A 12,836-nucleotide genomic window follows, 5' to 3' on the forward strand; every position below is an offset into this window, starting at 1 on the left:
GTGGTGATTTGGGAATTAAAAAATGGTCCAGTGCAGAGGCTGTATCAATGGCAACGTTTAGTCTCTGTAGCAGATTTAATATTTTTGGTGCCTTGTGTTGTGTACATCATCGCTGTTGACAATGGAATGCAGCCACCGGTCTACGTTTTTCCATTATTCAGGAATTCATAAACAAAGGCCTTGAAGCTATGCCCCTAAATAATGAACTCCAGAACATGCACTAACAACTTTGACAGGATTTCAATGTCTGCTGTTGTTCCTTAAGGCTGCGCTGTCAGCTTGGAAGCTCGCTGATGAAGGAAGTTAGTTTCGATTTGAATGCACCGGCTTGATTCGGTTTGAATACACCGACTAGGGACTTACAAGCGATTGCTATAAGGCTCTGAGTTTTTTAACAAATGATTGTAACAAGACTGACATCTGAATCTATCGTTCCTTGTTTTGTTTTTAGGTTGCGCCTAATGTTTGGAGGTGCTTGTAAAAACCACTGGCATTGAATATGGGTGAGAAACACGACCTGTGTCAAAGAGATCACTCTAATAAGATTTTTCAGGGAAGATATGATATAGCTACTTCTTGGGGGGCCGCATTGGATTTCGAAATATATGATGAAATTTGTGAAATGTTGTTTGCCAATTAAGCTCAATGAGTGTCAAACTCAATATACCAACAGACTGAAGTACATTACATCACATAATGAACATTTCTTACTCATTACGGGTTTTCTTCTTTTTCCAGCCTCATAAAAACACATACACATACACTCCACTACTATATTATAAATTTAATCATGCATAACAATTACAGAACACAGTATCGTGTTAACTTAAAGTCGAGTAACTGCAAGGCCAGAAAGGCACTCTGTAAACTGCAGCTTGTGATAGGTCATGAGCAGCAGCATTCAAAGGAGTTAGATTTAAACAATTCACAGCATTTATCACCCCCTTCCATGAGGATTTTATCTCCACATGTGTGCTGAAGAGACTGCTAGGGAACCTACTGCCACTACCAGTTCTGGAAGATGACTCATATTTATTCTGCTTCATGTCAAGAAATATATCAGATTTGACGCAAACTCAGGAAATAGATTAAGCCATTTCAGATATCACATTAATCGAATACCAAAATAGCCAACAACTAAATTGCAACATACATATCAAGCTATCTCAATGTAAATATGGGAGGACTTGGCAGAACAAAATTATCTCACCTATCCTATCATAATTGGATGTGAACAGAGAATAGCGAACACACATACTATCCAGATATAGATATACTAAAATACATAAATCTTAAAGTCTAGAGTATTCATGCAATATTAGCACTTTATTAACAACCAAAAAAGATTTAGTGAATTAGTTTTCTTAAAACATTGTTTTCACATAAATAAGAGTTGGAAATAAGATTGGTACACAGTTGAGGGGGAAAGGGTGGGAAGGTTCAATAAAATAGATCGCGTTAGGATCCCAAGAGCAAGACTGCGAGGAATGTGACTTGGATTCTGGTCTGGGATTTATATGGTTTGGGCTTTCAAATCTCAACAATTAGTTTTTGAGATGCGATTCTCCCAAGGTTCATATCAAATTGAAATCCAGCAGTAACAAATTTTTTACATACTGGACCCCGTAAAATCATGAATCAAACCATCCCTATAAATGAAATCAGTCTAATTAACAAGTTTAACACTGGAAATTTCATAATTAAACTGGGGGGAGAAAAATACGTCAAAACTGGCTTGTAAATTGTAAATCCATGGATGTGAAACAAGAACAGGATAGATTAAAGGGAGTATAAGAACAAATCATATATGTACAGCAGAGCAATCTATTGAAGTGCTTAAACTTTCAGATACACAGTTACAACTGCACAAGCAATAATCTAAACAAAAAAAATCCTCAACAATCTATGAAACCAATGCAAGATACGTGCACAGCAAGTGTCTCTGATAAGAACAAATCTGGCTTGATATATGCAGGGAATCACAGCATAAATATTATAAGAAGAAGTATTTAATCTTTTAATAGGTTCAGAACTTCTAAAATGCTTTACAATCCTACCAAATGAATAATAGGATACTAAGTGCTGAAGAATATTAAACTTGTAGATTTTGGTCACTTGAAAACTCAACAAATAAGCTTACAGCCCTACACCAATTTGTACACACAAGTTATATGCTTTTGAATTAACTTACATGCAGAGAAAGAGAGAGAGAGCAAGAGAGAACTCAACCTGATAAACGTATTATATTAGAATTCCATGAGTACCTTTTTTTGCTCCAGCTGCCATTCTTTCTTTACTTGACTATAGCACCAATTTGAACCCCTCAGACAAGAAATCATCCCTGAGTTATATAAAGGCCAATAAATTATATTACGCAAACAAACGTAGAATAAAATAATATATAGACACTTTAATTGATGAATATAAGAAAATACATAAACTAGAGTGAGTAAAACAATAACAGATAATAAGAACCAAAAAATATGAAGTCACTTACCTCTTCTTAACATTCTTCTCATGGTCTGCTATTCTCTGATTCTTTCCACTATCTCGTTTGCTAATATTAACAGAAGTAAGGGTTAGCAAGCAAAATTCTACTTCACAAGAACTGGGTGTATCATGAATCACAACATCCGTAACTATCTTCGTTTTCAAATCATACCAAAAAAGGTTTACTTTATCCTGTTCAACGAGAACCTCACTGCCTCCTTTAGAATAACCCAATGGCCTTAGAGATCTCCCAAGTCCACGCATTTGTTCTCGCATAACTGAAAACAATTTACACCAAGAATCCTTCACTCCATACTCTTTCATCACCCATACATCAGACTGAACGTTTGAATAATTCGCAACCACACACAAACAATCACCCAACGCTCCCACCTCCAAATTAAAATTCCTATCCCCAAACTCCGGCAGTGCCACCTCATTATAGTCTTCAACAGCTAAATCCAAAGCAACAACAACATTGAACTCCTCAGAACTACCATTTCTATTGAACTCCTCAGAAGTACAATTTCTACTCACTACCCAATGTAAAGCACCACAAGCAAAAACCCCATTTGTCCCTGGATATCCACACACATAAGGCATATCTTTAATCCTCTTCCAACAATTTCTTCTCAGGCTAAAAACCTTAACTTCACACTCAACAAACGAAGTTTCTATCCCCCTAAAGCGAGCAATTCTAACAAGCTTATAATCTTCATTTACCTTATCATAACCAAACCCATAAAGACACAGACTACACACAGAAGGACCCGAATATCGCCGGAGCTCCAACGACACACATGGTAAAACCCTGTGTTTTCTCGTTGATGGGTTCCAGAAAGCAATATCATCGACTATATTACAAATACAGAGCAACCCATTACAGGAACCTAGTAACTTAACACTGTGATTATAACACATTAAAGGATGATCGATTTCTGAAGCTAGGTCAAGCGAATCTAAACTTACCCAGTAAAGATGGGAGTGTTTCAAGATGAGGGATTGGTTGGTGTTGGACTTGATGGATTTATGGAGATGAAGCTTCATGAAATCAGAACTGTCGATTAGATGACACCAGGGCTTGCAAACGCACCTGAAACATAAAAGCTTTTTTGGTGGGAGTCGGCTGAGGACGTCGGCGATTATGTCTAGAGGAAGACTAGACATGGTTAGCTTCGGGGCTTAGGTTTTCGCGGTAAGAAACAATAGTATCACATAGAAGTAAAGTAAAGTAAAGTCAGCGATGAAGGAGACTTACCTTGAAATGAGGGGGTCAAAAAGCTGAATTTTAAAGTAGTGAGGGTGTGTCAGTGATTTACGGAAAAGATATTGCGTTAGATAATGGCCATTTATAACACAATTAGTGATTGTGATTCACCACCCACTTTGAATAGAATAATGATACCGCGTTGCCACCTATGCAAATATTCTCTTATCAACGGTCCAAACAAGCCGCGGTGACGGGTTGAGTCGAAAGGTGGCCGCCCCGCATCAACACTAAGGCTTGGGCAACTCTTAGCCCATTGGATTGTACCTTTATGAGTTTTTTTGGGGCCTGCCAGCCCATGTCTTTTGTTGGTCATCCCGTCAAATATTATATTTTTTAAAATATATTTTTCAGTTTTTCAATTTTTTTTTTATGAACCGTATCACATCAGTCAGCAAACCTTAATAAGGCCTCACAATTTTTATGATTATGCCTCTTACAGTGTGCTTTTTAGTCTTATAAATAAATTGATATTTTACTATATAATTAAATAATATTAAATAAATATAAATATTAGAAGATTAGTTTAAAAAGCAAAAAGTTCATTTAACAACTTTTCGTATGCAAGAAATTCCCAATATAAAAATACAAAGATAAATGACTAATCTTTGAATAAAAAAAAGAGTGTATTTGTGAAACCCTAAAGGAAAAAAAAACTTGTTCTCTTGAAAATTTATTTTGTGTTTGATAAGAACTCTCAATCATTTTTTTGAAGCCCACCTTTTTAATCATAAATTATACTCTAACCTTAAATTAATCCAATAAAAAAAGTCAATCATATGATACATATTAATCTCTTTATTCCAGCTAGTGAAAAGATGTTTGTACATATATTCAAATGCATACATATGGCTATATTGTTTGAGAGAGACCCACCAAAAAGACCAAGAGGAAATGAATAATTATAGCATTTGTTAATGACCCATTAACATTAACTTAGGGATTTGTATGGAACCCAATATCACAATCTCAAATAACTTGTAAATATTCCAACTTTAATAATTGATGGGATAAGATTCAAAAAGGGGAAAATGGTGTGAACCGTTGAGAGAATTTTGAAAATTAAAAGTTGATAGAATATTTGTTTGGAAGGAAGGAAGGAGGAAAAGCAAATATTCATTCTGTTATTTAGCTATAAGAGTTTATTATAATTGAAGTATCATCATTACATTAGTTTTGAGTATTTAATTTGATATTTTGATGATATATTATTATTTTATTAGATATTTTTTTAATGTTAAGTTAAAATATTTAATCACATGATAATACATCATTTAAGTTCAAAACTAGTTATAAATAATTTTTATTGTTATGATTAATACTATATACACTAACAATATATATAAATATGGGTATACATATTGATGTGTTATTAAGCAATTATGTTTTATTTTATTTTTAATTCAAAATCATTTAATTATATAACAACATGTTAACATTTGTATTGATTATTAATATATTTACAAATTGGGATGAATTTAATCTGAACTAAACAAGTCAAGTTTGAGCAAAGGTAACCTCAACTCGAGATCTTGATGGAGCCATCAAATTTATCTTATCTTATGATTTTATATATTTTTTTGTCTTTTTCTTTAACGATTCTCTTTCATCTTCAATGACTCTTTTTGCTTCTTTTCTAATAATTTCTTTGGCAAATTCATTACCAATCAAGCAACCTGAACTCAATCATGAATTGACCATTTTAAATTTGAAATAAGCTCAAATTACCCTTTTTGTTTGAGTTTGATTTGTTTTGAATATACCACTAAAAATATTATTGCGTGTTTGTAACATGGCATCCATCTATTTATGTTCTCTTTTTGGCACAAGGAGATCCATCATATTAAATTAAGCCCACGGTGTAACACCAACCCACAAGTTTTTCATACCATGTAAATCTTACAGGAAAAGCAAAAAGACACAATACCTACCTTCAGACAGATTCTTGTTGGAAATTGGAGTCTTTCCAGTGAAGCATACTGAGCATCTGACTAACTGGGCCACAAGTAATCGCTTTCTTGTGAAGGCTTCCAATTCCACGAGTAGAAGGTCCATTTTGCACGTATTTCCTGATTGAGTAAAGTATCAAACAGTTTTTCCTTTTTTTTTTTTTTTTTTGGTTGCATTATGTAGACATGTCACTTGGAAAATTTCAACGTTAAGCCCAATGGGTAGCTACATTTAATTTAAGCAACAAAAGAAGAAAAAGTTAGAAATTTATTCGTAATATGTCATATTAATGTCTCAGTTCAATGGATATAGGACTGGTTAATAAATATAAAATTTTATCTGTTTAATACACTCAAATGGTTCTATTCAAATACAATAAAATTATATGTACCCATTTTGAGTACATAAATATGTACACATTTATATGTGTCATCATATGATTGGATGATTTTGAATTAAGAATAAAATAATAACCAATCATATGATGATACATATGAGTGTGTATATATTTCTGTACCCAAAATGGGTACACATAGTATTACTCATTTAAATAAAAAATTCCTTATTAAAAAAAATATTTAATGAGTGACATTGATTTCATCATTTAACTTTGCCATGATGTGTGGTAAATAAAGCCATAAAATACAAAGTAAAAACAAATGAAAAGCTAGGAGATTTGTAAAAGAAAAGTTGACCGAATATTTTTTAGTCGAACAGAGAAATTGTGATAGTCGTTACACTTATGTAAAAGCCATTAAATATGCAAGATCCTATCAATGTTTTTAAAAACAGGATTAGACTTGTAGGTTTGAGAATCCATATCAAATCCTTTTTGAATTATAATTAAAATTTTATTTAATTATTCTATCAAGAATTTATTTTAAATCAATCAAAATATAAATATAAACAAACTCGAATTTAATTTAAATTCATATAATCAGTTTAAGCTAATACGACTAATAAAAAATATTATCAATAAAAAAATTATCAACATTATTGTCGATAAAAAAATATTATACCAATAAAATAAATGGTATTAAATTAACATTATTATCTAAAAGAATTTAAACTAACCTTTTGCTTGAGTTGCTAAGTTGAAACTCCTATTTGAACTAAACTCTAGCCAAGCCCGAGCCGACCACCATGTTGCACGGTAAAGCCAATGGTGACTTTCCAATTCTTGGATGAATTCAGTGAATATCACACACCCAACGCGACGGCCATTTGTTCCTTTTCGATTGGTAGCATGTTAATTCGTACGTGTAGAGCATATGTTTGATTTGGAAATTACGTGGCGATCTGAGATTATTTAAACCTGACACTTGCCATTGCATGCTGAACATTTGACTAATTTTAATACACTTGCCATTGCATGCTGAAAGCGCAAGCGGCCAATAGAGAACGAATGGGGCCATGTCCATGCGAGTACAGAAAGAAGCAGGGAAATTCAGTTTGGTCACTAATTTGGACCCATGTCTGTCTGACTAGGAACAGCCGAAGAGAAAATTCAGATTGAGGAATCCCTCTCACTCTTATAATCTTTCAGCTTGGCTAATGAAGCGAGTCAATCAGCTTGGCCATGTCCCATCTCTAGATCCTGGTTCACTTTCTAACATTGACAGATTGTACATTTTAGACTTCTTATGTACTCTACAAGATCCTCTCGTGAAATTAATTGAAACTTCAACCTATATCTTATTCCAAGCAAGACATAGGTTGGCTTGCACACATTTTCATACTAACCAAACACAATATTTTAAGCTCCTTCAGAGGGCCAGCACAATGAATGATTACATATTCCTCCATTATGCCGAAACACTCATAAGAGATGACTAAGCAATCAAGAGATGCAAATGATACAAAAAAACCATCACCGAATGGTATCAAGATTTGGATACTGATTAACTGCAACAACTCTTAGGTTTACTTTACTACAATTACTCTCCCTGGAACACCCGAGCGAATTCCCTGCTACTACTAGATAATCCATATGCATTGCTAACGATAATCTGACCTCAAGACCAATTTCAAACCACATGTTTGTTGGTTAAGATCTTCTGTGACTTGAGTCACCTACAAAGCATGAAGAGCTTCACTGTTTAAGGCCAAGAATATGCAATGCAATCAAGCTGATGCATATATATATGCTTAACTGTAGCATTTCAGTCTTTGATCAGTACTAACAATAGGATTTGCACATGAAGAAGATGCATGAGAGTCGGTAACAATTGTCAACATTTGACAACTATTAATTCATACAAAATTTATCTTATGACTCAACAATGAGAAAAAATATGATTTCCTGGATACATGGAAATAACAATAGCTACAAACTGATAACAATGTTGGCATCTGAAAGAATCCATGACTCAAAAACACAATAGAAGATAAATATCAAATATTACTGTTATTCCATAGAATTTCCAAGGTTTTTTTTCGGGTTTTATGCTCCAGCAGCATATTTACATACATTAGTGAAAACTGAAAACATGTCAGATCAAACAAAAATTGTCATTTGAAGGCGAAGCATCCTTTTAAAGGAAGAGCTTACAACCTTCAAAAGGCATATCATCCTCTGAGTATAAGGTGATCAACACTCGAGCTCAAAAGAAACAGACTAAAGATGATACAAGTAATGAACTTACCTCTTTTCACTTGAGCCTGTTCTGCACCATATTTTTTATTGATTATAAAACCAACTTAAATCCTTTTGACAGGAAATCATCCCTGCAGAAGAGAAAATTACAACATCATCCCAATAAAATTATGAAGAAATTAATCATTTGCACAGAAAAAAGATGAGTTAAGTTATTTCACCTCTTCTTCCTAATATGATTCCTCTCTTTCTCTTGCTTCTGCTGCTTTTTCTTCTTCTCATCAACGAGTGGAACAAGGCTTTCCACACACAAGAATGTCCCAAATGAATCCGGGGCACCTTTAATCCTAACCGTCTTAAGTCTCTTCCTTTTCCAGTCATACCAAACAAGCTTTTCACCATTCACATCCAAGAGAATCTTATCACTACCATCACCATCGCCACATTCTTTGGAATAAGCTAAAGGCTTCAAGAACCTTACGGAAGAAATTGATCTATTCCTTCCAACCGAAAACAACTTACTCCATGATTCCTTCACCCCGTATTCTTTCATCATCCATACATCAACCTTAACTTGATCATAATTACAGATCACACACAATAGCCCCTCCAAAACCCCAACATCCAACACAAAATCTTTTTCATTTTCACCGTAATCAGGCTGAGGCAACACCCTAAACTCTTCAGCCACAAGATCAAAGCCAACTATCAAATTAACAATACCCAACTCAGGCTTGCGTGGCAGCATCCAATGTAAAACCCCACAAGCATACACACCATATCCTCTTCTATGCATAAGATGGAAATAAAACTGAAACATAAAGCGAAGATAATTAGGCAATTTTTTGATCCGTCTCCAAGAATTAGTTTTCAAACTAAAAACCTTAACTTCATAATCAATAAACCATCCAATATCATCATCCTCACCTTGTTTAAACCGCACCATTCTAACCACTTTATAGTCATCCTTAACATGATCATAACCAAATCCAAAAAACACAAAACCTCGAACGCAAGACTCATTTGGGAGCTCAATACACTCAACCGGTAACTTAAACAACTTTCTCGTCGCGGGATTAAACAAGACAATATCCAGGTCAGAATTTGACAAGGCAACCAAGCCATTGCATGAACCAAAAACTTCAGTCCCACCCCAGATACTCTCTGGGTAGTCATCAAAAGGGGTAGCCTTATCCATTGAATCAAGGTCCACAGTGTAAAGATGTAAACCTTTGAGGATCAGGATGAGATGGGATTTCGTGGAAAGGGAATGTTTGAGATGATGTTTTATGAAATCTGGATCGTCTATGAGGGAACAAAGGGGTTTGGAAAGTGCCCGGAAACGTAGAAGGGTTTTTACGGGTAAGCGATAAAAGGTGCCGGTTAAAACGTCAAGGGGAAACTTGGACATCTTTTTGGAGAAGAGAGAAAGAGGAGAGTGAATAATAAATAAGAAGAGCGCAGAAGAGAGGAACGATAGAAAGGAGAAGAAGATCAGTAGGAAGGCATGGATTTTGATTATAATGAGGTTTTGGTGGGTTACTGAATATATACGGCAGAGTTGTTGGTCCAGTTGGGTTTCAGCGGCAAGGTAACAGATGGCAGCACTATGACTCGTTTGGCACAGATTTATTGGTCCTTTTATTTGGGTTGGTTTCCAATATGCTTAGCTGTATTATTATATAATTTAATAATTTTAATTTAAAAATAAAATAAGATTTTATTATATAATAATATAATATTATTTCCTTATAATTTTATTGCTTTGGCATTTTAAGAAGTAGGTTTCTTGATTCTAGATTGATCATTTGAGTTAAGGTTAGAATCGATTTCAATTAAATTTGAATAAGCTCTGTTAAAGATTAATTTGAAACTGATAAAATAAGATTTAAATTGAATTTGAAAAAATATAAATTTAAATCTAATTTGAATAAATTTATATTCGAATACACTAAATCAACTTTAATTTAACTTGTTTATGAGAATGAAACCCATTTCTTATGTTCAAATTCAACTAATTCAATTTGATCTTGAAGCCAAATTCTAACATCTCTCATAAAATTCAATTCTAAAACAACTATGGTTATAAAAGGAAAAAAAGAAACAAAGGAGGCAATTTGATCTTTGAGAAAATAATCTAGAATTAATATGAGATTATTAAGCTTAAATTAAATAAACTAAGTTCTAGTTAGATCCTAAGTCTAATCTTATGTATACAATATTACACATAACTAAAGATAAAAGTTTTTGGGTACCTTATGCCCAAAAAAAACAAATTTTTTTTATAACTTATAAAGATCCTAATAGCGGGTATATAAATAACATAATCATAAATATTGGCTCTTGGACAATGAATTTAACTATATTGAAAATATCATTATTATTTATATTCACTTGTACTATATTCAATATACTTCTCATTTTATTATAATTTTTAACATCAATAAACATCATTTTTATCTATTACGATTTTAGATGTTACATATTTTAAAACCATGTATACCCTATAACAAAGAAGTTATCTTTGATTATACATGTATATTCAATTACACATAAAGTTTAATTTAAATATGATTGTTAACTTAACCAAACTTAAAATTAACTTTTTCAAATAAGTTTGAATCAAATAGTTGTTGTATAAGATAAAACTCGAGTTTAAAAAGTATTAGACCAATTAGACTTTTAAATTTGAAATGCCGAAAGACTTATTTCCACCTAAGATTTAGTGGAATAATAATTCTCCATTTATTAATTTTGAAAAAACCGAATATTTATTTATCTTCCAATCCTGTTAATAACTTGGGTTATTTTAAAATTAAATAACTTATTTATCTTTTTATGATATAATGATAAAAAAACCTTCTAAAGTTGATATAATTTAAATCATACATCGATACTCTTTTAAGTAAAGTTACAAAATTTACCCATTACGTTAAAATTATAATTATAATTTACCAGTCTAATTAAGACTATATTATGACAAGTAAATTTTATTGCAGTTTTTTGAATGTTGTTTGCTCCAACATGTGTGTCTGTGTATTGAAATAATGAAATTGTAATATTGAAACAGTGAAATGTTTGAAACTGTAAGGTGCATGAAATGTTTGATACTGTGTTCATTGCCCTTGAACCAAAATTGAATCTTAAGGTCATGCATAATGAACCCAAACTAAACACCTGGAATTTTAAGCTGAACCTGTTTATCCAACCAAATCAAAATAGAAAATGACCCTGCAACCACACTGAAACCACAAACACAACATGACACTGCAACCAAACTCGCTCCAAACACAACATTGACATGGTAAGGTTTCTGAGTTTTTATAAATTACTGAGTATTCATCATTTCACTTAACCCTGGGTGGGACTATGCCTTTTGGCCCGGTTAAAATGATATAGTTAATCGCTTTGGCTATTCACGATATTGAGCTCCAAAAACGTTAGTTCAGTATTATAATAATCTAACTCGAGCCATTCCAAACTGGGGCTGAGTGTAGCTCAGATCCGAACCTAATATGATACTATTGTTCTGTAAATCTCCTTATAAACCTCCAAATTCTCGACACACATTTCAACACAACACACATCTCAAAAGTCTCAACCGATTAGAATGAAACAATCTTGCCCTTATCTTCTCCTCTGCGTCCTGCTGCTCCTCCCTCTCCTGGCGGCTGCCGACGCCTTCCGTACAGGCCCTCTGGTGGGTGGATGGAGGCCAATAAAGGACCTCAGGGACCAGCACGTGGTGGAGATCGGCCGGTTCGCAGTGAGCGAGTACAACAAACAGTGGAAGACCCAGTTGAAGTTCCAGCAGGTAGTGAAGGGAGAGACGCAGGTGGTTTCCGGAACGAATTATCGGCTGGTCGTGGCGGCGAAAGACGGGAGTCGGACTAACCATTACGAGGCTGTCGTGTGGGAGAAGCCGTGGGAGAACTTGAAGAACCTCGCTTCTTTTAAGCCTGTTTAGAAGATTAATAATAATGTCTTTTGATGTCTGCATGTAATCAGTTCTTGGAATCAAAGTTGCATCAGTGTTATAATAATGGGAATAATGTTATCTTGAATTTGCGTTTATTATTCTCTAGTTTTCAAGATGATCTACTCAAACTCTTCAATGGCAGTACCGAGTTGACACGCTCCGGAACGGAGTTGCACTGTCTGACGATTTTTTACTTCCTCCTCGGATCTTATCAGACCATTCCTCCGAATATGAACTTTTTTTTTTCTTTTCTGCGAATACAAGTCGAACTGACGGAGATCCATCTCGAACTCAATCCACCATAGTCACCTGATTATGCATATTTATGATGACAGCCATATGCGAATTATGCACTTCTATTACGCGTGTAATTCTGCAGCAGTCCGTGAAGGAAGGGCCGGAAACACAGTAAGGGCGACTCCCCATTATTTTACAGCAAGAGCAACACAATAGTGTTACATATGCAATTTTTTTTTAATCGAGTTTTCGGAAATCAAATCAATCACACAAACAAATAAAATCATCATTTTTGCGTCGTGAATTCAAACTTTTTT

The 12,836-nt window shown here is 33.9% G+C and overlaps 3 protein-coding genes across 6 annotated transcripts; 1 reads left to right on the top strand and 2 right to left on the bottom strand.

Annotated features, from left to right (window-relative positions):
• Positions 1-614: 614 nt before the first annotated feature.
• LOC123192583 (F-box protein CPR1-like) lies at positions 615-3,824 on the bottom strand. Of its 3 annotated transcripts, XM_044605182.1 has the most exons (4): positions 2,663-3,824; positions 2,498-2,557; positions 2,265-2,341; positions 615-1,037 (listed from the first exon to the last, which is right to left on the bottom strand). In XM_044605182.1, exons 1-3 carry the CDS (start codon positions 3,655-3,657, stop codon positions 2,302-2,304), a joined length of 1,095 nt encoding a protein of 364 aa, XP_044461117.1. In that variant the 5' UTR covers positions 3,658-3,824; the 3' UTR covers positions 615-1,037; positions 2,265-2,301. The 3 variants fall into 3 exon arrangements, 2 of the variants coding, with proteins under 2 accessions (XP_044461117.1, XP_044461116.1); XM_044605181.1 differs by having other exon boundaries at positions 2,498-3,818; XR_006496901.1 differs by having other exon boundaries at positions 2,230-2,341; positions 2,498-3,819.
• A 3,529-nt stretch (positions 3,825-7,353) lies between these two features.
• Positions 7,354-9,846, bottom strand: LOC123193173 (F-box protein CPR1-like). Of its 2 annotated transcripts, none has more exons than XM_044605965.1 (3): positions 8,525-9,846; positions 8,353-8,434; positions 7,354-7,780 (listed from the first exon to the last, which is right to left on the bottom strand). In XM_044605965.1, exons 1-2 carry the CDS (start codon positions 9,712-9,714, stop codon positions 8,395-8,397), a joined length of 1,230 nt encoding a protein of 409 aa, XP_044461900.1. In that variant the 5' UTR covers positions 9,715-9,846; the 3' UTR covers positions 7,354-7,780; positions 8,353-8,394. The 2 variants fall into 2 exon arrangements, with proteins under 2 accessions (XP_044461900.1, XP_044461901.1); XM_044605966.1 differs by having other exon boundaries at positions 7,354-7,797.
• A 2,067-nt stretch (positions 9,847-11,913) lies between these two features.
• Positions 11,914-12,270, top strand: LOC123192147 (cysteine proteinase inhibitor 1-like). Its single transcript, XM_044604592.1, has one exon. It carries the CDS (start codon positions 11,914-11,916, stop codon positions 12,268-12,270), a length of 357 nt encoding a protein of 118 aa, XP_044460527.1.
• Positions 12,271-12,836: the final 566 nt, after the last annotated feature.

The sequence above is a fragment of the Mangifera indica genome, chromosome 12 (genome assembly GCF_011075055.1).
Source record: "Mangifera indica cultivar Alphonso chromosome 12, CATAS_Mindica_2.1, whole genome shotgun sequence".
Lineage (NCBI taxonomy): Eukaryota > Viridiplantae > Streptophyta > Magnoliopsida > Sapindales > Anacardiaceae > Mangifera > Mangifera indica.